Source organism: Danio rerio, chromosome 5 (assembly GCF_052040795.2).
Source record: "Danio rerio strain M-AB ecotype USA chromosome 5, GRCz13ab, whole genome shotgun sequence".
NCBI classification, from domain to species: Eukaryota; Metazoa; Chordata; class Actinopteri; order Cypriniformes; family Danionidae; genus Danio; species Danio rerio.
This window is the reverse complement of record NC_141025.1, coordinates 77637352-77664380: the sequence shown is the minus strand read 5'-3', so window position 1 is coordinate 77664380 and position 27029 is coordinate 77637352. Positions and strand designations below refer to the sequence as shown.

At 35.6% G+C, this 27029-nt stretch overlaps 1 protein-coding gene and 1 long non-coding RNA gene across 12 annotated transcripts in view; both read right to left on the bottom strand.

The window, feature by feature from the left end:
• Positions 1–27029, bottom strand: part of znf618 (zinc finger protein 618) — a 69256-nt gene that overhangs the window by 2599 nt on the left and 39628 nt on the right. For 2 of the 11 annotated variants that reach the window (XR_015489871.1, XR_015489873.1), the window contains exons 4-14: positions 24035–24112; positions 22597–22644; positions 22373–22462; positions 22141–22212; positions 19906–19995; positions 13338–13430; positions 10831–10875; positions 10448–10525; positions 8629–8751; positions 5446–7410; positions 4951–5048 (exon numbers count right to left, since the gene is read on the bottom strand). Coding sequence is in view for 4 of the 11 variants with exons in the window: in XM_087251035.1 (XP_087107161.1) it covers positions 5879–7410; positions 8629–8751; positions 10448–10525; positions 10831–10875; positions 13338–13430; positions 19906–19995; positions 22141–22212; positions 22373–22462; positions 22597–22644; positions 24035–24112 (2249 nt within the window). In the remaining 7 variants the exon portion in view is untranslated. 11 annotated transcript variants of the gene reach the window in all.
• Positions 1–27029, bottom strand: part of LOC147844546 (uncharacterized) — a 55105-nt gene that overhangs the window by 1325 nt on the left and 26751 nt on the right. The window lies entirely within an intron of this gene.

Below are 27029 nucleotides of genomic sequence, written 5' to 3'. Positions count from 1 at the left end.
GCTAATGGTCTAATCCAATTCAATGATTTATGCTAAGCTAAGCTAAATGTACAACCCCCAGACCCAGAGATCAGCCAGATGGATTAAAAAAATGGCAAAACGTAAACAATAGACTGGATTTGTGGAACTTGTACGAGTGACGGGTTGATCTTGTGAAAGTAAAAACAACCAAAAGGGAGTCCCCGGATGTTGCTTGTTTGAGGATATTTTATTCACACAGCACATACTACAGGAGTAGATAGGTTCTGAGAACAGCGCAGTGTAACTACTGACAGTCGATAAGGAGAGAAAAACTCTATCAGTCATGTTTAGAAAAATAGTGTTGTTAAAAAAGTATAAATTAGACCTACAGCTGAAACAACTCAACACACAAAATCAGGAGGAGGAAAAAAAAATGCCTGTCAAAGACAAATGTGGGCTGACTATAACGGGGAAAACAAATCCTTCTCAAACAAACAGAACGAGTGATATCAGTAACTGTTGTACATCCATAAATAGCTGTGATTAAAACAGTGTTTAATACTTTCAGAGATTGGTTATCCGTCAACACAAACTGCTGCCCAAGAGCATTTTAAACCAGTTTTCACGTTTCTCCAGGAAAGTACACATTCGTCCAGAACATAAACTAATAAAGGAGACAGTCAGAAAGAAAACAAAACCTTCATGAAGTCTGAGATAGTTATAGACTGAGTTTATCAAAATAGTTGAAATGCTTGATTAGAAAACAGAGGTAAGATGTTCGGAGACTCTTTGCAAAGACAGATTTCTGAGACACTTCTGCCCTCTTGTGGTTACAGAGAAAAGACGGCAAAAAATTCAACAGCAGCTGCTTTTTCTATTTCTGGGTCAGGGTTATCAAAGTGGTTTTTACATATGAACATTTCAGCACATGCTAGCCTCTTCATCTGTGTTTTCGGGCTATGTGAGATAATACCTAGTCCGATCAACATGCGTCCCTGGAATTTTGCTCTTCAGATCAGTTCTGTATGTGATCTTCATCCCAACTCAGGAGTTCACACTGGAGCGAAATACGGTTGTTTTTCCTAAAATGAGGCCTTGTTTTTGGGTTGATAAAAATTATTATAATGAGCTAAACTGCATATTTACTATCTTAATAACAAGAATGGTGCTCGGAATTGTGCATCAAATTTACTTTAGTTGCTAAGAGGAGGAAATAAATGGAAATCTTCATACACTGTTAATGATTTTTGTAGATTACACAGTATTTAACTGTAATACGGACTGTATTTTACTGTAGGACAATTATGCGGTATATTACTGTATTTCAAAGTTGCATTGTGAAAATTACTATTTATTTTACAGCAAAGATACAATGCTGCAAATGCATATACAGCAAGATAAACAGTGCTGTAAATGTAAATACAGTATTTTTGCTGTGACTGATTTACAGTAAGTTACTGACGAACGCTGCACTACAAACTACATTTAAGTTTGTAAATGACACAGTATTTAACTAATGTGAACTGTTATTCATTGTAGGACAGCCGTTATGCGGTGTATTACTGTATTTTAAAGTTGCATCATTGTGAAACTTACTGCAATACAGCAAATACATATACAGTAAAATAAATGGTGCTGTAAAAGAAAAAACAGCATTGTTGCTGTAATTGATTTACAGTAGGTTGATGCACTTAACCACACTTTATTTTGTAAATGACAGTATTTAACTGTAATACGGACTGTATTTTACTGTAGGACAATTATGCTGTATGCTACTGTATTTTAAAGTAGCATTGTGAAAATGACTGTTTATTTTAAAGCAAAGATACAATACTGCAAATGCATATACAGCAAGACAAACAGTGCTGTCAATGTAAATACAGTATTTTTGCTGTGACTGATTTACAGTGAGTTAATGACGAACGCTGCACTGCAAACTTCACTTACAGTAGGTTACTGCACTTAACCACACTTCATTTTGTAAATGACAGTATTTAACTGTAATATGAACTGTATTTTACTGTAGGACAATTATGCGGCATGTTACTGTATTTTAAAGATGCATCATTGTGAAACTTATTGTATATTTTACATTAAAAATGCAATACAGCAAATACATATACAGTAAAATAAATGGTGCTGTAAATGAAAATACAGTATAGTTGCTGTAATTGATTAACAGCAAGTTACTGGCAGACTGCACTACAAACTACACTTAAATTATGTAAATGACAGTATTTAACTGTATTATGAACTGTACTTTACTGTAGGAAAGTTGTGCGGTATGTTACTGTATTTTAAAGTTGCATAATTACTGTATATTTCACAGCAGTACAATACTACAAATGCATAAACAGCAAGATAGTGCTGTAAATATAAACACAGTATTTCTGCTGTAATTGTAGGTTACCGCACTTAACTACACTTAATTTTGTAAATGACAGGATTTAACTGTGTATGAACTGTATTTTACAGTAGGACAATTATGCGGTATGTTACTGTACCTTAAAGTTGGATTGTGAAAATTACTGTTTATTTTACAGCAAAGATACAATACTGCAAGATAAACGGTGCTGTAAATGTAAATACAGTATTTCTGCTGTTATTGATTTACAGTAGGTTACTGCACAACTACACTTAATTTATGCAAATGAGACAGTATTTAAATGTAATATGAACTGTATTTGACAGTAGAACAGTTATGCTGTATGTTACTGTATTTTAAAGTTGCATTGTGAAAATTACTGTATATTGTACATTAAATATATTATATGAAAGTTGATAAGGTGCTGTAAGTGGTTGCTAGGTTGTGGCTAGTAAAATGAGAGGTCATCACTGATTGGCAGATCTGTAGTCTGAGTTAAATGAGGCCAACCGTAAGTCTGTACGACAGTCTGGCGCAAAGTTATGAGGTCACAAAGTTTGCTCCAATGTTAAGCCAATGGGATTTTTCAAATTTTTCCAGGTCAGTTCTCGGAAATCCGTTAGTCGGATCAGTTGGAAAAGATATAGCAACATAATTCAGTATATCGTAGGAGGTTTGGAGTTAGTTTGGTGGTTGCAGTATGAACAGTCTCGGAGGAGTTGTGTTCTTAAAATAGTCTAAAAAGAAGATGGAAGAATAATACGTTTCTATAGTATAACAGTATGCTGCTTTCTTAAGCCACCATAATAATTCTCATTATAATTAACATTTTTACATCACTGTGAGGGGTAGGTTTAGCATTTATAAAATACAATTAACGGTTAATTTAATAAATAATATAAATAATTATCAATAATTATATAAATAATTTAGCCATTTAGCCAATACTTTAGCCAATTATCAATTATTATATAAATAATTATATAAATTATTTATATAAATAATTATTATTAAATGTATATAATTATAACTGCTGTTTTTACATTATTGTGAGCGGTAGGTTTAGGGTTAGGGTAAGGTAGATGCTAATAAAACACAATTTAATGGCAAATGTAATAAATAATGTAAATCATTCCCGTTATAATTAACGTTTATTCATTGCGGTGAGGGGTAGATTTAGGGTTTATGTAGGGGTAGATGGAAATAAAATTATATATAAATATTTTATATTAATATAAAAGTATGATGAGCCCTAAACAGGTCATAACATACAAATTTAACTTGTTAATACCAGGCGAAACACTCAACATACGACCTTAAAGGACTAAAATTGATATTACAGCCAGGCAGTGGCAATTAAAAGCACTAAGAAAACCCCTAGCGCCTCTATCCGTGGTGGTTTAATTGAATTGAATTGCACAATACGATGCGTCTTTGGTCACTAATCTTTGGTAAGACACCAAATAGAGGTTTAAACTGTTGTCATCGTCCTTCGCAATCAAGAGACGCAAATAAAATGCACTTCGGTCATCGTGGTCAAACATTACACAATCCAAAATTCAGTGTTTAGGATTAACAACCGTATTTACGAACGAAGTGTGACTCGAGTTTTCCTACAACAGCAGAGGAGTAGTTAGTCCCTGAAGTTACTATTTCCTACACACTTTCTGTCCCGATAAAAGCGATGCCACCGTTTTATATAACCTGAGAGGTCGACAACCTGAAGCGCACGCCTCACGCTGAACCCATTTCAGTGATTCGATAGACAACTCGTGTTCCCGCAGCACATTTAACTCTCAAAATCAAGTGGTGACTGCAGCACGTTTAAGAGTTAACCATTAGAGTAGTTGTCACTCATGAGCATGAACCTTATTTAGCATTCAAAACAGAACCGACGACTGTATTCTGCCGTTGTGTGAATGTAGATCTCTGCCACTTTATTAAAGATTAAAAAAAGAAAAATCTTATATTGTCTGCATGCATAATCTGTATAATCACACAAAGATGTTCAAGGCATTACAAGACAAACTATAGAATACTAAATCACATCTTTCCTTGGAAAAACTACTGCAAAATACTCTTGAAGATCGCTTATTTTTAGCATGGAAGTGAAAATCGTTACGACCGTTGGTGTAGTAGAATTGTTTAGAAAATAAAAACGGTTGTTTCAAAGGCAGTGGAAATTTGCGAGGGCGAAACGGTTATGAGGAAGCATGAACGCTGTGAGATTAAAAACTACAAACCTGTTTGGCAATGGCAATTATTCACAATGACGAACTACGCTTTAAAAGATACTTTGGTCCTAATCTAGGCGACGTTTTCTCTAGTTAATGTTGCCGCTAATCTAATCACCTGCTGCAGATAAATGAGGAACATAACCATGAGAGAAATCCAGTGCAAAAATAATGAAAGATGTGTAGCTTTATCCTCTTAAAAATGCATTTAAACGATAATGCAGTTAGCTGCCTCTGTTCAAAGAGGTTTGTACTGAGACAGTGCGAGACAGTCAGTTTCTGCGTTTCATAGCCCTATTCCCACATTTCAGAAACAAGATCAGGAGAAAGGAAAGGAAAAAGAAAATCAGATCCACTGGAACCACAACTCATCACGTCATTCCTATATACCTCCGCAATCCAATAGAATTGGGGATCCAATCTCAGGGTTTCAAGTGGCTGTTTCAGGTATTGCAGACTGTATTGTAGGAGGAAATGATCCCAGTGAGCTGTAACGAAAACAAAAAGGCTGCTACAAAAGGTGCAAGGCATCAAAGTTAGCTTGAGAGTATAACTTCTGCTACGTGACATTTATTGCAACGTTATTGTGAGAACTGATAAAAAAAGGTCAAATAAATAACTGTAAAACCATTTACTTGTGTGTTTGTGTGTGTGTGAGAGAGACCCAAGTTTAAATATGAGTTCTGCTGGCCTTAAACTCCTGAGTCCGAACAAGAGCTTAACGCACTCAAACCGGTTAACTGAGATTACTCAAACCAGGGCCCGTCTGAGACTTACACCGCTGAGAAACCGCTAGAGAGAGGTATCCTTCACCTGTCACAGCAAAGAGTGTTTGTGTGGTTTTCATAAAGGCGCAATTGCAAAAGAAATGGCTTTTCTAAGTACCCCGTTTGATTCCTTCGCTAGATGGACAGGATGTCGTCTGTAATTTCAAGAATCCACTGACTTCATTTTAAGATGGGATCCACAGAAAGAGAAGAGGGATGGATGAACCACATACTGATTAAAACACATCACAAATTTTTAAGCGGTAGTTCAACTGAAACATCGAAGTTTACATCCGTGTCCTCGAGCCGACTGCATCTTTTTTCCCCCAATCGAGTTGCACTGTTGCCGTTCCCAAATGCCGAGATGTGGTCTGAAGGGGTGTTTGTGGATTAGTTGTCAATGCACCTTTCCTTTGTAAATCCCGTGCCTCGCTTGATAGACACTTACGGTAAAACTGAATTTTTGGAAGGGGTATAGAGAAGTGACCGGTACTGCTTCAAAAAGTCCCTAATTCAAACAGTCTATGGTGCCATGAAAGCCCTGAGCCGTCTCAAGCGAAATTACTCTTGAGGAAGACCAGTTTGTTCATCTCCTCCGCGGTGACCTGCTGCTTCCTCTTCATGGCTAAGGTCTGCTCGCAGATGCTCATGCACTCCCCGTGCACAGCCACTGCGGGCACAGCCAACAACCACAGCGCTAACCGGGACAGCCGCGGGTACCTGTCCATGACCGAGCTCCAGTACTGCAGCAGATCACCTGTGCCGCTGAAGAGCGGTTCTCCGAGGTACTGGAACAGCTCTTTTCGTACTTGCGGTTCCTCAGCGTCGCACGATGGCCTGTCCAATCCGCAGTCCAGACGGCCTCGCTTGGGGGCCGATGGCCCCTCGCCATCCCGCTCGTCCACAGATGCTCCTGCAGACCCGCCGCTTCCTAAATCCCGCATACTAGCAGCCATATCACACACCCGTGAGATGATCTCCTCGTGTTGGTATGCAGGAACGGGACGCAGCTTCAGCTGGGGGTCCAGGATCATGGCCACCTGATGGACTCGCTCCACCTTGAAGTTCTCCTTCAGGGCTTCCAGGAAGTAATGGCAGAGCTTGCTACCAGCACCCGCTTCGCCGGCTTTGGAGGTGAACAGTTTTTCGAGACGGAGGTAGACGGGAAGGACGTTCTGGAGTGTGGGGCAGCGTTCCAAACTTAGCTCCAGCGCTGCCTGTCTCAGCGGCGCCAGCAAACACGCCAGTGTGCCCAGAAGGTGCTTGTTCAGACCCTGCAGAAGAGGAACGGTGCTCTTCGAGCGGCCGTACGCTTCACAGGTGGCTTCGAAGTTCTCGTGAACCTTCAACAAGGCCTCGGCGACTGCATCCCAGCATGGTGGAGCAGCAGGATCTTCTGCGGTTTTTCCTTCATGATTGAAGCTGGTCGTTGCTGCAATGTCGCGACAGGTAGCCAGAAGCTCCCCTAATTCGTGAAGGCCTCGTGCTTGCAGGCTGCGGCGCCCGAGAACAGCTTGAACCGTGGCTGTAAGAGAACAACCTGCGCAGCGGAGGCAGATTCCTGTGCGACCACAGAAGGTCAGCGAAGACAAGCGTGGTTCTGTGACGTAGACGGTGCGGATTTCAGACATGACAAACTCTGAGAGAACATTCTGGACCCAGTGGTGAATCTGCTCAGGACTTTCCCTTAATGAGGCCTCCTTGAGTCCTAGCACATAGCGACGGAGTCGCACACCCTCGACTTGATAGGCTGTTAGCAAATAGCAGGAGTCTGGACCAACAGTCTGCGAGTGGCAGGTCACTGCAATGCCCAAGGAGGAATTGGAGCCTAGGGCGCAGGTGACCTTCACTTTGACCTGATTGTACATGCGAGGGAGCTGTTTTAAAGCCAGTGAGCTCATATCTCCCAGAGCTTCCCGTATGGAGTAGGCTCCATTGCGGGATCCCGTGTCCACCAGCGTCTGCGCCAGCTTCAGGAAGTCTTTGCTGCTGAGAACACCGAGAAGGCCAAGGTCGACACACATCACTCGCAGCAAACGCTCTGCCACTTGTTGCCTCTCCTTTTCTGGGAGTAATCTGTTCTCTGCAAAAGCAGAACAAGTTCATTTGGTTACACGTTTTCTGTGCTTCAAGGGTTGCATTTTATATCATTAAACAAAAGCCACACATGCCTTCTTTATATGTCTTGTGTATAACTCGAATGCACATACACAGTGTACTTTGACAGGACACGTGTGACATTTTTGCCTTTGATCAAATGTGCAATTCTTAAAACTAAAGAATCTTAAGATAATAAGAGTAAAGAAGTCAACCATGATTCCCTAATTAGTAAAGGGGTCATATGATGCTACTTTTTATAACATGTAATTGAAGTCTCTGGTGCCTCCAGAATGTCTCTCTAATGCTGTGTTCACACCAGACACGGAACGCGCGGATAAATCGCGTTATTCGCGCGTAAATTGCCGCGTGAACATTTGAGTTTACTCGCTTCATTCGCGCGTCAAATCCGCTTCAGAACAGACACGGATTCGCGTGATGGGCAGGGCTTCTGTCTGCCCGGTGACTCTAGCTTCATAGCTAAATGGCTAACAAGAATTTTATGAAGAAAATAACAGTGTTTATGTGCTTTATGAAGACTGAAAAACAGCGTCAATAAGTTTAGGGTCGTGTCTGAGTCCACTACATCCTTTCAGAGGTGCATCCAGCTCTGTGAGCTCATAAACTCCTCCAGAAACTTAACCTGGCTGACGGAGACTTTCAGCGGTGCTTCTGACTGAGCCAAGCCCAGTTTGATGAACTGTTGTCGGTGTTGGCTGAAGGATTTCCCCTGGGACACTCACAACAGGCGATACATCACAATCACGCCCCCACAAGAGCAAGCTCCTGATTGGTTAACACGGCGCGAATGTCCGCTCAAGTTCAGATTTTCGAAGTCGAGAGATTCGCATGAAAGGAGCGTTAAAAGCATGTCAAACGCGCAAAACGCTCAATTCGTGGCACGCCATTTGCGCGTATCGCACCACGGCATTAGCGCAATTCGCGTCATTCGCGCCGCAGGATGTCTATTCACGTGTTTGCATTGACTTAACATGTAAATCACCCGCGCTTGACGCGCGATCGCGTCTGGTGTGAACGCAGCATAATATTTCAGCTCAAAATACCCTCCAGATCATTATTAATTACACTAATATTATTACTTTTCTTTTATTATTATTATTATGCATAATTCTTATATAACAGATTAAACAAGAAATCATTAGGACTAACTGGATTTTAGTAATGCTGGTACGAAATAACTCACGGAAAGATGGCATGTGGTTCCTTTGCTGTGCCGGCTGTGGAGACTTCCACAACTGCTCCTGTGTGCCCGCCGGCGCTGGGCAGGGTTTGGGAGAGTCTTCTTTAACATGGTTCTCGTTATCAGCTAAAAGAAGATTAAAACAGAAGAAAAGAATGACAACACATTATGTTTTGGGGCAAAAGAAAGTAGATGTATTAAATGAAACCCAACAAGACAAATGCAGATGTAAAAAACAACTTAAAATTGACGATCTTTTAAGATCTACAAAAAAACAAAGTTCAGTTTTTTGTGAACTGTAAAGACCAATTATTAAAGATACAAAAATTTGCTAAACTACCTGACAAAAGTCTTGTCACCTATCCAAGTTTTAGAAACAGCAAATAATAACCTGACTTCTAGTTGATCATTTGGTATCAGAAGTGGCTTATATAAAAGGTAAAGGCCTCTAGATTACGCTTAATTGACCATAATTAAATATGATCATGTCTTGATTTTGCCTGATTTCATTAGGACAGTGCGGTCTGACTCTGCTTAGACTAAAGTCTCATCACTGAACAGAAATAATGTCCAGTATAGAATATAAAGTCCTGCTGCAGTGGAGACAGAATGAATACTGTGTCTGACTCCATCATGAGCTTGGAGGACTGCATCCATACATCTCTGACATGACTCAAATCACTGATTAATAAAGTCATCTGGAATGGCAGAGAAAGCCTTCAGCAGGACTCCCAGAGTTCATCAAGATCCTTTGGATTCATCTTCAACGCCTCCTCCTTCATCTTACCCCAGACATGCTCAATATTGTTTATATCTGGTGACTGGGCTGGCCAATCCTGCACCTTCTTTGCTTTGAGGAGCTTTGATGTGGAGGCTGAAGTATGTTGAGCGCTATCCTGCTGGAGAATTGTCCCTCTCCTGTGGTTTGTAATGTAATGGCCAGCACAAATGTCTTGATACCTCAGGCTGTTGATGTTGATCATCCACTCTGCAGATCTCTCGCACGCCCCCACACTGAATGTAACCCCAAACCATGATTCTTCCTTCACCAAACTTGACTGATTTCTATAAAAAGATTGGCTCTACACTGGTTCCAGTAGGTCTTCTGCAGTATTGGTGATGATTGGGATGCAGATCAACAGATGATCCATCAGAGAAATCCACCTTCAACACTTTTTCAAATGATCAACTAGAAGTCAAGTTATTATTTGTTGCTCTCACAACTGGGATCCATGACTTTTGTCAGGTAGTGTACACTTGTTTAAATGATAATTTAAACTTTTAAATCAATTAATGCATACACAATTGCATCAAAAATAGCAAACAATTTGTGTAAACTCTCTATAGCTCACAATATCTATATTTTAATATAAGAGTTATGCAAAATAAGTGGTTGCTGTGGCATAAGAGCGAGTAAATGAAAATTTTGAACTATTCCTTGCAAGGTTTTGATAACAGTGGGAATCCTGTCAAACAAAAGGGGTAAAATGTCAACATCGTGAACAAATGAATGACAGGCAATCGAGTTCGCTGGAGTTTTTATGGAATCGTGGAGGCGTCGATTTCAATGCACGTCTATGACTAAGTGATGAGTAAAAATGTTAACCGAGAATACGAAGTGAAAAAATAAAAGCACAAGATGGAAAATAACTACGATATGCAGCGCTCACATGATGTGGTCTGTAAAAACAAAGAATGTGCCGTTTGCATTAAACTGTAACCCAAGTGGTGATGCACAGAATTAATGCAAGCAAAACAGAGCGAGTCCGACTTTTGGATGAGCTCACGGCTGAAAATGTCATCATTTTCTGGGCTCACTCACCAGCATGGGACTGCATGTGCTCCAGGAGGTTGTTGTAGAACTGGAACTGAATTCCACAGGCTCCACACGTGTAGGTTTCTGGAACACAACGTCCAGTTTCTCTCAGAACACAGCAATGTTCTTACAACAGAGCGAAACCGGCTATAGCCTCACATCAGAGCACTACATACAGCTAGCTAATCTGGGTCAGGCTATTTAAATGTATTTGATTTTAAACGTCAGGTTTGCAAGCCATGCAAATGGCACAAAAAAAAATGGGCATGAGTGAAGTCATTCATGATTTACAGAAGTTAAAAAAATAAAGAAATAAAAGAGATGGAGTATATGGAACATGATATCAAGTGAAAGTGAAAAGGTGTGTGTGTGGTTTTCACTATACATACTCTGAGGGCTGGGGAGGGATGTGTAAGTCCGGCTGTTTGGAGTATCTGAAAGACAAATTATTCATTTTTTCTTTAATGATAAGTGGAGTTACATTCACATGCACAGCACTAGAATTCTGAAATTTATACAAAAGCTGCAAATGTAGGCCACTAATGTTGCACTTAACCCTATATTATATTTGATGCACAAATTTAGGCCTCAGTTATAAAAACTAGACTTAATGATAAACTAATAAAGCAATGCATGGATTTTATTATATATATTTAAACAAAAGTTCTGTCTGGTTCTGGAATCTGATTGGCTGATAGCCGTGTGATATTCTGCAATATCAGCACTCGTACAGCCTCTTCACCCTTGTGTATTACTCCGCCCACATAGAGTGACAGCAGATCAATAAACTACAGTTTGACAAATAGTGCAGCTGTTGGACAACATCATGTACTTTTGAGGCGTTTTATGAGAGAATGTAGTTGTTTAAAGTACAACTGTGCAGTTTATTTATAAGGATAGTGCCTATTTTAAATATTTATATCAAGACGGCCATAGAGAGTGCATAATAAGTCCTTGGGGGTGAAAAAAACGTCATAAATTTCAAACTACCGCTGATCAAATCATTATAAACAGTGATCTTATGTTGTGGTGCTGCATTTATATCATAGTAATCTGCTAGTGTTTGCTTTTATTTGGCATTTTCGGAGTTAATTCTTGTGATCCAATGATTTTAACAGAGAAATACTGGGAAATCTCTACAGACTGATGGCATTTCATGCTGTTCAGCCTTATAATATTCAAATGTGAACAAAATCAGCTGATTTGTCTCCACTTTAGACATTACACTAGAGAATCATTCAAACACTAGTTCTAAAGTGACGTTGGTGAACGAGCAGCGGTTTCTGCTGTTCTGATGTCAGCTGCAGATGTATATGAACGGCGGAAGAAAGTAGTTCCTCATACAAAAGGGTTTTTAGGCTCTCAGTGTTTGATTTTCTTTTTATATACACGGTTATGCTGTCGAACTGTTGTATAAACGCAATATCACATGAGTAGCAGTGCAATATGGCTGTATATCATCACTGGTGGGTAGGGATGTAGTTACATATTTATATATGTATGTATATATATATATACATATATATATATATATATATATATATATATATATATATATATATATATATATATATATATATATATATGTATGTATATATATATATATATATATATATATATATATATATATATATATATATATGTATGTATATATATGTATGTATATATATATATATATATATATATATATATATATATAAATAAAAAAATATAAATATGTATATATATATATATATATATATATGTATATATATATATATATATATATATATATATATATATATATATATATATATATATATATATATATACATATACATATTTATCATACTTTTATTAGGATTTCACAGAGGTTATCTTTGAACACATAAATATTTACATATCCACTAAATTGCATAATTTCAGTTCAATTACAATCTTTTCTCCATTAAACAACAAGTGAAAAGTATTTTTAAAAATCACGTCTAATAATAATGAAGTCAACTATGTTCGGTTTAGGTTTTTACAATAAGTACGAGCTCCATATTGTGGCTACGTCATATTTTTGAGCCATTCAAATGTAGTGTATCACTTTAAAAATGTTATTTTGTTTCTGAATATCAGGCTTGGCATGGTTAGAATATTTTAATTTAGATACAAAATGTAAAAAGCAAAAATAAAGGGATGACACTGACCCTTGCTGTCCCTTCTGTAGCAAAGTGGAAAAGTCTACTTGAGTTCTACCGGTATTTGTGTGTGTTGCTTTAAGTCTTCAATTTGCGATTGGAACAAAAATAAAAATGTATATGGAGTGGGAACAGGCTCTTGTTTCTGTGTTTGGGTGTGTTATTCTCTGCTGTAGTGCACTCACAAGCTAAAATACTGAAGGCCGTTTCAGCTTTGATCAAACCCATTTACTCTGACCCTCGTGTCTCAACACTTCAAGCTCATGTTTAAATAAAAAAAAAAAGTAAAAAAAATGATAATACTTTCCTGAATTCCAGATGAAAATAAGGGACTATTCAGTCAAATGGTGTGCTGTGTTTTGATTTTAATGGCACATTTCTGTGCATATTGTTTAAAGAGTTTGTAAACAATGTAATGTAAATGAATAATAGAGCAGCACACACTATCCTGGATTGAACTGAAACACATAACCAGAATAAACAGTCCTATGAAATTTACATACAAACAGGTTATAAACAGGTCATAAAGCGGTTTGTATATAGATAAAGTGTTAAAATGCATCACAGAAAAAAGAAATTTGGAGAAAAACTAACAAGCAAATAAAAAAAAAAGTTGAATATGTGCCCTTTAGAGACACATCCACAATTACATTAACAAGAAAAAGGCTACACGGCCACCCATATGAAGCATTTCAAAGGTGAAAGATCAGAGAGATTTCCGTGTCACTCACCGCTGGAGTTGTGGGAATTGTTGATGTCTACACGGCTGGACTGGCCAGACTGACCAGACAGTTTCCCTTCCAATTTAAGGCCAAAAGTTCCCTCTGCAATGCAATAAACCCCAATGAAAACCATTTAAATAATACACATCAGTCAATATTGAGAAATTACAATAAATGTCCCATGAATTATTTCTTTCAAATATTTCCCAAATTATGTTGAACAGATTCAGGAATTTTTCACAGTATTTCCTATAATATTTTTTTCTTCTGGAGAAAGTTTTATTTGTTTTGTTTCAGCTAGAATAAAAGCAGTTTAATTATTTTAAGGTCAATATTATTAGCCCTCTTAAGCAATATTTGTTTTGGATTGTCTCGAGAACAAACCACTGTTATTCAATGACTTGACTAATTACTCTACCGTTACCCTTATTAACCAAGTTAAGCCTTTAAATGTCACTTTAAACTGAATACTAGTATCTTAAAAAACATCAGGTCAAATATTATGTGCTGTCATCATGGAATAGATAAAACAAATCAGTTATTAGATACGAGTTATTAAAACTATTATGTTTAGAAATGTGTTCATCTCACCATTAAACATTTCTGCCAACCCGACTCTACATCATAATTTTTCAATCTAGATGGATGGGGCAACCATTACTGCATCCAAAACTGTGAAAAGTCTTGGAGTAACGATTGATGACCAACTAAACTTCTCTGACCACATCTCTAGAACTGCTCGATCTTGCAGATTCGCACTCTATAACATCAAAAAGGTCCGACCCTTCTTATCTAAACATGCAGCTCAACTCCCTGTTCAAGCTCTTGTTCTCTCCAGACTGGACTATTGAAACTCTCTACTAGTCGGGCTTCCAGCTAACTCTATCAAACCACTTCATCTGCTTCCGAACGCAGCAGCACGAGTGGTCTTTAATGAACCTGAAAGAGCACACGTCACTCCGCTACTCATCCGTTTGCACTGGCTGCCAGTTGCTGCTCGCATCAAATTCAAAGCTCTGATGTTTGCTTACAAAGCGACTTCTGGCTTTGCTCCTTCTTTTCTGCTCTCACCGCTGCAGATGTATGTGCCCTCCAGAAACTTGCGTTCTGTGAATGAACGTCGCCTCGTGGTTCCATCCTAAAGAGGGAAGAAATCACTTTCCCGAACTCTCGCATTCAATCTGCCCAGTTGGTGGAATGAACTCCCTAACTGCATCAGAACGGCAGAGTCACTCGCTGTCTTCAAGAAACGATTAAAAACTCAACTATTTAGTCTCCACTTTCCTTCCTAATCTGCAATTGCCTCTCTGGCTCCACCGCTAACTGTACTCAAAAAAAAAAAAATAATAATAAATTAATTAAAATTACTAATATTTTGCTTCCTACACTTTACAAATTCACAAACGAACGAATGCACAAACGCATAAATGACTAAATTCTTGAACGATCGAACGAATGCATGAATAAATGAACAAATGCACAAACAAACATGAAAGCATGAATGAACGCACAAATGAACGCTCAAGCAAATGAACAAATAAATGCACATGCAAATGCACAATTGAATGAATGCACAGGGGAATGAATGAATGCATGAATAAAGGAATGAATAAATACACAAATGAACGAATGCACAAATAAACAAACGCATGAACGAATGAATATACAAATGAACGGACACACAAATGAATTAATACACGAACGAACGAATGCATTAAAATAAAATATTTTCTGATTTTTTTGCATCTGAAAAAGTCATCCTATCTGAACATGCAGCTCAATTCCCTGTTCAAGCTCTTGTTCTCTCCAGACTGGACTATTGCAACTCTCTTCTAGCCGGGCTTCCATCTAACTCTATCAAACCTCTTCATCTGCTTCAGAATGCAGCAGCACGAGTGGTCTTTAATGAACCTAAAAGAGCACGTCACTCCGCTGCTCATTCGTTTGCACTGGCTGCCAGTTGCTGCTCGCATCAAATTCAAAGCTCTGATGTTTGCTCACAAAGCGACTTCTGGCTCTGCTCCTTCTTATCTGCTTTCACTTCTGCAGATGTATGTGCCCTCCAGAAACTTGCGTTCTGTGAATGATTGTCGCCTCGTGGTTCCATCCCAAAGAGGGAAGAAATCACTTTCCCGAACTCTCGCATTCAATCTGCCCAGTTGGTGGAATGAACTCCCTAACTGCATCAGAACGACAGAGTCACTCGCTGTCTTCAAGAAACGACTAAAAACTCAACTATTTAGTCTCCACTTTCCTCCCTAATCTGCAATTGCCTCTCTGGCTCCACCGCTAACTGTACTCAAAAATAAATAAATAAATAAATAAATAAATTACTAATGTTTTGCTTCTTACACTTTACACACCTGAAACTTGCCTACAGCACTTATTCATTGTTGCTCTTATAGTTGTGTAAATTGCTTCCTTGTCCTCATTTGTAAGTCGCTTTGGATAAAAGCGTCTGCTAAATGACTAAATGTAAATGTAAAGCGGGGACAGAATATACAGGAGGGCGGATAATTCTGACTTCAACTGTATTTGCCGGTTTCATCCATAAAGCATCACTCATAGATCAGGCAGTTTCCATGAATAAGGCACAAACCGATTTCATTTGTTTGATGATTTATGGGAATTGTGATTTGATCAAGAACTCTTTTTTTGGCAAGCAAAACGTAAAAGAAATCAAAAGATTTAATTAGAGAGGTCATACCAATGCTTGATTTATGGAGAGCTTCTAAAAATCTTTTCACCCGTCTACTGACTTTCATATTTGTTTCTCTAAAGGTCTCTACCAACATGAAAAAATAGCAGAGCAATTTACAGTAAATGCTATAGTATTTTTGAACTCTACTATAGTAAAGTCCTTTATTTGACGGAATTAAAGAAATGAATTAATCTGCTGTGGTGATTCGGTAATAACTATAGCACAAGTATGGCAATATAAACAAATGGCCCAACACTGATGTTATGTTCCTTCACTTCTTGTCTAAGGTTAGGAATGGTGTTCCATTCTGGTGTTCTACCTCAGAAATGTGACAAACAAAAGTCTTCTACAACTATAGCGTATATTATACAACAATACGCCACAGTTTACTGCAAACTAAAGTATACTACAGCAGTCATGATCAAAGTGTTGTAATTACTAGAACATACAGTACAATGCACTTTACTGTATATGCTATTTTGTTATCTGCCAAAATTATAATCATATTTCTCACATGATATTCGGAGCCAAACTGACAGGGATTTAGCAAAACCTTTTGACGTTTAATTATCTGTGTCATATTGCATACCAACAATGACAGTTTACAAATGGGAAAAAGTAGTTTGTGTAAGTCTGTACCTCAAGATATGTTATATATCTTATAAATCTTATCTTATGTTATCTTCTACTTGTTTTCTTTAGGTATTCTTGGACCGTTGACAGAGATTCTGGGATCTCACTGTGACTCCATGAGCAAACTGATCACTTCCACACATTTCCAAATGTGGGTCACTTTGCATGCAGCTGATACTTTTTTTTCTCTTTTAAAGAGGAATGTCTGAAAAACATTGCGAATGTTGAGACAAGAAATGCATCTCATTTCCATATTTCCCCTTGCGTTCCACAGAACGTGCCAAAAATATTATTTTCCCAAAGTTTGCAAGCTTGGAACTGTAAAAGTGTTTTAGATTTCCCAATTTCCTTTCAGATTGCCCATTCTCAAGCTTTATTGATTTGTAATCGTATTTTTTTTTTAGGTTTAAAATATTATTTGTCAATGGTCAACACAAACAAACAAGCAAACAAACAAACAAATAAATAAACAAATAAATAAATAAAACTGTCAACGCTGCTTTAAAAAAAACAATTATCTCTGTTAATCAGCATTCAAGTGGTAATAAAACATGAACATAGAATGAATTTTCTTTGTTTGTTTGTTTGTTTGTTTAAAAAGTAGAGGCTCTTTTTTATTTTTATAGATAATAGGATAACATATTCAACGCAGAAAACATTTTGAGGGTCATCAAATTTAGGTACAACATTATCAAATGCTGGCAGTAGCTGGCAACTCCACTCAAAAAATGATAATGGGGCAGGGGAAAGAGTTAAATATTTGTTAAAAAATTGATAAATTTAGGTTTTACCTAAATCATTTTATCAATGATTTATATGCTGTGTATATGTTTACACAGTTAACAGACTTAAAACAGCAGGCAAATGGAAGACCTTCACAATCATTATACTGTACTTTGTAATTAATCCTCAAGTCATGTGCTTTCTGAACTGTTTCTGCATGGATGGGGTGGATGGATTGGGATGAGGTGGATGGATTGGGATGGAATGGAATGGGATTTGATGGCTTGGGATGGAATGGATGGATTGGGATGGGGTGGATGGATTGGGATGGAATCGAATGGAAAGGATGGATAGGGATGGGAGGATGGAATTGGATGGATGGATGGATTGGAAAGAAATGGGATAGGATGGATGGATTGGGATGGGGTGGATTGATGGATGGATGAATTGGGAAGAAATTGGATAGGATGGATGGATTGGGATGAAATGGGATAGGATGGATGGATTGGGATGGGGTGGATTGATGGATGATGAATTGGGAAGAAATTGGATGGGATGGATGGATTGGGATGAAATGGGATGGATTGGGAGGGAATGAATGGAATGGGATGGAATGAATGGGATAGATGGATTAGGATGGATTGGGATGAAATGAGTTAAAATGAATGGATTGGGATAGGATGGATTGGAAGGGATTGATAGATGGATGGATGGATTGGGGTGGGGTGGGATGGGTGGATTGGGAGGAAATAGATGGATTGGGATAAAATAGGATGGAATGAATGGATTGGGATGGGATGGATGGATTGGGATGGAATGATGGGATGGATAGGGATGGGGTGGATGAATTGGGATGGCGTGGATGGATTGGGAGGGAATGGATGGAATGGGATGGATTGTGATGGAATGGGATGGATTGGGAAGAAATGGGATGGACGGATTGGGAGGGAATGGATGGAATGGAAGAGAATGGGATGGAATGAATGGGATGGGTGGATTAGGATGGATTGGGATATAATGGTGATGGAATGAATGGATTGGGATAAAATGGACTGGAAGGGAGGAATGAATTGGGGTGGGATGGATGGATTGGGAAGGAATGGATGGATTGGGATAAATGGGATGGAATGGATGGATTGGGATGGATGGATGGATTGGGATGGAATGGGATCGATAGGGATGGGGTAAATGGTTTGGGAGGAAATGAATAGATTGGAATGGAATGGGATAGATTGGAATGTATGGATGGAACGGATGGAATGGATGGGATAGATTGGGATGGATTGGAATGGATGGATTGGGATGGTTTGTGATGGATGGATGGGTGGATGGTTGACAGAATGGATTGGGATGAAGGGTTGATGGACTGGGATGGATGGACGGACAGACGGACAGGTGGATAGATAGATAGACAGATAGATATATCTACACCAATGATACACTACACTATGACTACACCAATATTAAAGATTATTAGTCCACATCTGAAATATGTCTAATACACAGAAGATTAATATTTCAATATGTCAACATCAAAAACATCCTTCATCCACAATATTAATAATAATAATAACAATAATAATAATAATAATAATAATAATAATAATAATAATAATAATAATAATAATAATTATTATTATTATTATTATTATTATTATTATTATTATTATTATTATTAATATTATTATTATTATTATTATTGTTATTATTATTATTATTATTATTATTATTATGGTTATAATAATTAATATTATTATAGTAAAAATAGTAATAATAATAATAATAATAATAAAACACGATTCACTAGCAGTCACATCCACATCTCCTAGCGAAGCCACAAATCTCGCAAACTCTTCATTTAGAATAATCAGTCATTTTGAAGCAAATTGAAATTTAATTCTGCTCGCATCGCCACAGTCTCTCTGACCCATTTCTATATTTTCACCATACTTTAAATAGCATTCAATGTCAAACTCCTCTGCATATCCTCAACGCAGGACTAAGAGATAAATGAGAGGAGAGACGAAGGACGAAGATAATAGGAGAGACTTTTTTTTTTCCTTTCCTTTTTTTTTTACGCCCAACACCTCAGCAGACTGCAACAACAACCTGACACGCTTTATTGCAGACAGATTGGCTAGTTTTACAACACAAATAATGATCTGGGGAAATCAAGTTTGCTAGTAGTTTTCTTAAGCTTCTATATTCTGCATGTGAAATAGGGCTGTGCAATGTAATGTTTTAGCAATTGAGCAGTGTAGAGCAGTGTTTCCCAACCCTGTTCCTGAAGGTACACATTTTCACCATCTACCTAATCAAACACACCTGAATCAACTCATCAGAACATAACAAGAGACGCCAAACCTGAGGTTAATGGAGTCAGATAAGGGAGACATCCAAAATATGCACTGGTGGTGTGTCTCTAGGAACAGGTATGGGAAACACGGCTGTACAGAGTGTAACATTGCTCTATTCATCTGTTTGCAGAGAAACAACACACATCTCGAGTGATGAACTTACTCAGCGGAGCGTGAAGAGCCACGTGCTCCTGATACGGGTTGAAGTATTTGTACTGCTTTCCACAATACTCGCACGTGTAACTTCCTGTTTCTGTAAACACAAGGTAACACAAGGTATAGTAATTAATCAACATGCAGTAAACAAGAACAAATGTCAAATTTATGATTAGAAAATAATTTTTTTGTTACAAAATAATGTGCTAAATAGAAAAAAAGGTTTACACATTAGCAGTAAACTATCGTATTTCAATATATACAATTTTAAAGAGACAGTTCACACAAATATTTACTCATCCTCCATTTGTTCCAAACCCGAGTTTCTTTCTTCCGTTGAACATAAAATAAGATATTTTGAAGAATGTTGGGGTAAAAAACAGCCATTGACTTCCATGGTGTTTTTTGTTACTACTATAGATGTCAATGGCTTCTCTTTTTCCCAGACATTCTTCAAAATATCTTCTTTTGAGTTCAACAGAAGAACGAAACACATGAACATTTATTAACACTTGATTTGAGGAATTATTTAAGAAAATTGTAATTGCTGAGTGAACTATCCCTTCAATACACCATTGTTTTCAAGTATTACCATCTACACATTTTACCTTTATAATACCAGCCCCCGTCTCATGAGCAAGATCACTATTTTATTTATTGTACATAACAAGTATAAAAATCAGGTAAAATGATCAAGGTTTTTCTTAATTCATCAATTTTTTATACATATAATTTGGTTTACTTTTAATGAACAGCATTACCACATTATTAGAAAGCTGGATCTATACAAAAATTATAAGAATAATTTCTAGTCCTGAATGAAATCGTAAAATTCTATGAGCATCATCCTTATAATAATAATAATAATAATAATAATAATAATAATAATATCACCAATAATGATGATAATAATAATAATAATAAAATTATTGATGATAACAACTGATGATAGTTATTAATAACAATAATAATAATAATAATAATAATATTACCAATGATGATGATGATGATGATAATAATAATAATAATAATTGATGATAATAACTGATAATAATAATAATTATTATTATTATGATAATAATAATAATAATAATAATAATAATAATAATTGATGATAATAATTTATAATAATATTAATAATATCACAAATGATGATGATATTAATAATAATAATAATAATAATAATAATATCACTACAGATAATGATGATAATAAAAATAATATTCATAATAATATTCATAATAATAATAATAATAATAATTGATGATAATAACTGATTATAATAATTGAGCATAAAAAATAATAATAATAATATAATTGATGATGATAATAATAATATTCATAATAATAATAATAATAATAATAATTATTATTATTATTATTATTATTATTATGTTAATTGATGATAATAATTAATAATAAAAATAATATCCCTGATGATGATGATGATATTGATGATGATAATAATAAATATAATAATAATAATAATAATAACCATAATTGATGATGATGATGATGATAATAATAATATAATAATAATAACATTATTAATAATAATAATAATAATAATAATAATAATAATAATAATAATAATAATAATAATATTAATATTATTATTATTATTATTATTGTTGTTGTTATTATGTACACAAATGTTTATTTATACCCAATAAAAATTATGATAGAATAAAATTATTTTCATTGATTTTTATTTTAAATGGACAAGAACACTTTTTTCTTTTATTTTAGAAACACTGTGTTAGTCTAAATTAATTTTCTTTTTTTTTTAAAACAAATAAATCATACGCTAACATAATCTTACATCTGGACCAGCCCTGTTATGCATTTAACCTACAATATTTTGGTACGCTTCGTTCTTGTTTACCAAATAAATGAAAAAAGAACCAAGAACAGAGAACATTCCTAGAGTGCTCTACTTTGGGTTCCAAAAAAAGAACCAAACGAGAACCATATGGCAACATTAGGGCAACGTTTAAATTGTGTCCATCTGGGAGTGATGATTCCGATAGATTCTGAGATGTTTATATATTAGCGGCGCTCGGTGTATTTCCAGCAGCTGAAGGAGAAGCTCATACACTCATAAATCTCCCTCCTTCAATGAAGGTTATATTCAGAAAGCAGACGATCTCCTTCAGATCAGTCAGAAAGTGTTCAGACTTGTCAGACCCTGACGCTGCATCAAAAGGGAAACCCAGGAATATCAGATTTAAGGGACTCTTACTTGGTCCCATTTTCTGGAAGGATTCGGCTTCCTCTTTCAGGTCTTCAACAGGAATCACATGGTCATATGGATCTGGATGACACACACACACACAGACATGAAAAACAGAAATAAGGAATAAATGAAAACTCAGTTAAAGTTATTCTTTGCACCAGAATTAATCTTAATCTTGTAGTCAAGTGTGCTGATCCATTCCAAATACTCATAAAAAATTGGGAAATCCACTGCTCACCATCAACGGCATGGAGGTCTCTGTGCTCCTGAAAGCAGCTGTAATACTTGTATTTCTTCCCACAAACGTCACATGTATAACGGAAAGCGCCTGCAATTAAAAACAAAGACTTATAAATATAACCATTTAGATATTTCCATGTTCCCCTTCACTAATTATTCCTGCTTTATTTAGAAAAATGAGCAAACTACAAATAACCTTCTCAGAAATGTTGTGCTACTCACTATTGATTCCCAGAGATGCTCCTTCTCCAGAAACAGTACCTTCGGCCTCTAAACAGCAAGAAGAAAAACAAAATACAGATAAATGTGTACACTTTTGAACATCATAAGTGAGAATTTAAAGGAATTTGATGACTTATGCATTTTTTTTTCTTTGGATTTTAGACCCTTTATTATTTTGTTACATTTCAGCCATTTTAAGTAAACATTGACCGATATGTATACTTCATTTTAAAAAGTATGTGTTGTTTTATATATAAAAAAATAAAGGTATATGTAAAAATATGAATAAAAAAATATAATTAAATATCTGAATATAAATACATATATAACTAAATAAATAAATATATAAATTTACATAAATAAATATATACAATAAATTACAATATACAATAAATACATAATTAAATACATATCTAAATATAATAGCTAAATATATAAAAATAAATATCTAAATATGAATAAATAAATATAAATAATTATCCAAATATAAAAAATAAATAAACAAATATATACAAATAAATATATAAAAATTCATTAATATAAATAAATATCTAAATATAAATAAATATCTAAATATAATATATACTAAATATCTAAATATCTAAAAATAAAAACTAAATATAAATAAATACAAATATAAACATAAATAAATATCTAAATATAATATATAACTAAATATATATATATATATATATATATATATATATATATATATATATATATATATATAAATCAATATCTAAACAAATAAATATAAATATAAATAAACTAATATATACAATAAATTAAAATATACAATAAATAAATAAATAAATATTTAAATATAATAACTAAATATATAGATATCTAAATATAAATAAATATAGATACATTTCTAAATTAAATAAAAACAAATATAAATAAATGAAGAAATAAATATCTAATTATAATATAAAACTTAATATATCAATATAAATAAATATAAATAAATATCTAAATATAAACAAATATCTAAATATGAAAAAATCAATTAATATAAATAAATATCTAAATATAATATCTAACTAAATGTGTAAATATAGCTAAATATCGAAATATAAATAAATTAATAAATATAATATATAAATGAACATATATATATATAGTTTATTTACACTATATATATAGTTTATTTATAGTTTATTTATTTTATTATATATTTTGTATACACACACATATATATATATATATATATATACAGTATATACAATAAATTAAAACAAATAAACAAATTTATAAATATAATATGTAACTAAATATATAAATGAATGAATGAATGAATAAATAAATAGATAAAACAATTTTTTTTTTAAATGTAGTAATAATTACATATATTCATGATTTTTGTCTAATAGGTCACCATATAATTGGCAGCTCTGAATGCTCATTTCAACTCAGTACTGAAAGAACAGGCCTTTACCTGAGTGAGCTCGCACGTGTGTCTGAAAGCAGTTGTAGTATTTGTACTTTTTGCCACACACTCCACAAATGTATGAGCCTGCAAGAGAGAAAGGAAAACATCAGATAAATGTGTTCAGGTGTTAGCAAGGTGCACTGTGTAATTACACCTGCAGGCAGGAAACACGGTTTACAGGTTAACAGTTTAACAGCAACCCGTCTGCTCAAGGTGCTGTACCTGCGAGAGGAGGAATTAAACAGACATAGATGTACGCACACACACCTAACCTTCAGATATTTCCCCAAATATCCATGTCTAAATTGTAAATTAATTACTATATGCAGTCTTGGTAATTAGAGGTCAAACAAAGCAATCCGCAAAGGCCAAAATTTGGTCTGTTTGGCAATTTAATGTCTAAAGTCTCTATTATTATCATTTTTAAAGGTTTATTTTTAGCCTTTTTGCCTTTATTGAGAGGATAGAACAGCATTTAGACAGGAAACAAAGTGGGGGAGAGAGAGAGGGTAGGGTCAGGAAATGTCCACAAGACGGGATTTGAACTCGGGACGCCCTGTAGTGCTACTGCGCCATATGTCCGCACACTAACCACTAGACGATTGCGCTGACTAAAGTCTCTATTTTGACAGCATTTAGTAATTAATTATCTTTAGTTAAGAACAATTGCATCCAAATTAAAAGTTTGTTTAGACATAATATGTGTGTGTACTGTGTATATTTATTACGTGTATATAAATGCACACCTGCATGGTCACAGGGTACCCCAGCGATCCTTCAAATGAAGTTCAAAGTTTTTAAAAAACCTTTTCAATACCATTTTAAATGAAATTCAATGCCAACTATGCATCCATTCTGACAGAAGTATAAGTGTAATGTCTAATCTGTATAAATTTTGAACTCTATAAAATAATCATGCACAAGTGGGCTCCTTGAATTAACCCTTAAAGACCTACAGGTATTTTGTGGGCACCTAATGGGCCTATATTATTATTATATATTTTTTTAAAGCAGTTTTATTGTTATTTTAGCCTCAAATGTCATATATTACTTTAAACAGGAGAACCTGAAGCTTCAATCTGTATCATTTAAAGGTCCAGTCTAAAATATTAGACTATATAGATAATATTATATATGCCCAAAAACATATGAACAGACAGAAAATAATCCAGAATTTTTTAGAAAAACTGTTTTTAAAAAAAGAGGCATTTTCTAGTTATTACAAACAAAACCTCATAAAGTTTTTATTTTTTTTTTCTTTAGAAATACTCGCTATGCTGATTTATGCTTCCAAAATAAATTCTGTCTACATCCACCTTTCCCTGAGCAAGTTATAGCAATTTATTTTAATGTTATTCTAATGCTGTGTTCACACCAGGCGCGGAACGCGCGGATAAATCGCGTTATTCGCGCGTAAATTGCCGCGTGAACATTTGAGTTTACTCGCTTCATTCGCGCGTCAAATTCACTTCAGAACAGACGCGGATTCGCATGATGGGCAGGGCTTCTGTCTGCCCGGTGACTCTAGCTTCATAGCGAAATGGCTAACATGGATTTTATGAAGAAAATAACAGTGTTTATGTGCTTCATGAAGGCTGAAAATAGCGTTGATACGTTTAGGGCCGTGTCTGAGTCCACTACATCCTTTCAGAGGTGCATCCAGCTCTGTGAGCTCATAAACTCCTCCAGAAACTTAACCTGGATGACGGAGACTTTCAGCGGTGCTTCTGACTGAGCCAAGCCCAGTTTTATGAACTGTGACGTAGAACCTGTTGTCGGTGTTCCGAGGGAAATCCTCCAGCTGACACCGACAACAGGTTCTACGTCACAATCACGCCCCCACAAGAGCAAGCTTCTGATTGGTTAACGCGGCACGAATGTACGCTGAAGTTCAGATTTTCGAACTCCAGAGATTCGCGCGAAACGCTCAATTCACCCTGCGCCATTCGCGTATCGCAGCGCAGGATGTCTATTCACGCGTTTGCATTGACTTAACATATAAATCACTCGCGCTTGACGCGTGTTCCGCGTCTGGTGTGAACGCAGCATAAGGTGTTTTTCAGTGGGAACAAACTAGCGCTTTTTTTTACTGACAGTGTATTTGCCCAAAAGTTCTGGGATGAACTAAACTGAAGGATTGTTACACAATAACAGAACACTGAAGCAAGTTTGACCAAATAATATATTTTCAGTTATCATAAACAGCAGCACTTACAATGAACAAATAAAAATAAGAAAATAATAAATAATGCGTCAAAGTCCAAATAAACATGGTGCAAATCCTCAGTAAAAAAATTTGATGTAAATATTTACAATACTATAACTAGTTACATAACTAAACTAGATTCAATATGGACCATTCTTAGCTTTTATGTGCCAGCATGGACATGGTGTTGACCCTGCTGCTTCTGTACAGCCTATTTCTCATTCCGGGTTGTTCAAATAGCTGATTGCTGGTCCACAAAGCAAAACTTATGCTTATTGGTTGAGAGAGAGCGAGTTTGAACCAATCTGGGCATGGAGGAGGGACAATGCATCAATGCATCATGTCTGGTTCGTCCAGAGACACAAGCCACGAGCGTTCCTTTGTCAAATCAGCGTTGTCAAAATGTGATGACGTAACCACAATGATTCCGGAGCCTCCGAAGGTCCGGGTAATGTAATGTTATACAGCGATGGAAAGCTGAGACTTTCTTCTTTATGCCAATCTTTGAATTGTACGCGAATCAAAAAGTTATTAAACATTTCAGAACAACACTTATTTTTTGCCGCGGCAGCTGTTTCGGTCTTTAGGGGTTAAATAAAACCTTTTATTTCAATTATAAGTAGGCCCACCCGCAATATGCGCGTGCAGAATTCTGCAAATAGTCCACAGATTTTCAGCTCATCATTAATTCTGTTTATTTACTTGAGTAAACGTGTGTAATATCTATATATATATATATATATATATATATATATTTTTTTTTTTTTTCAGTTTTAATTTCAGTAATATTATTGA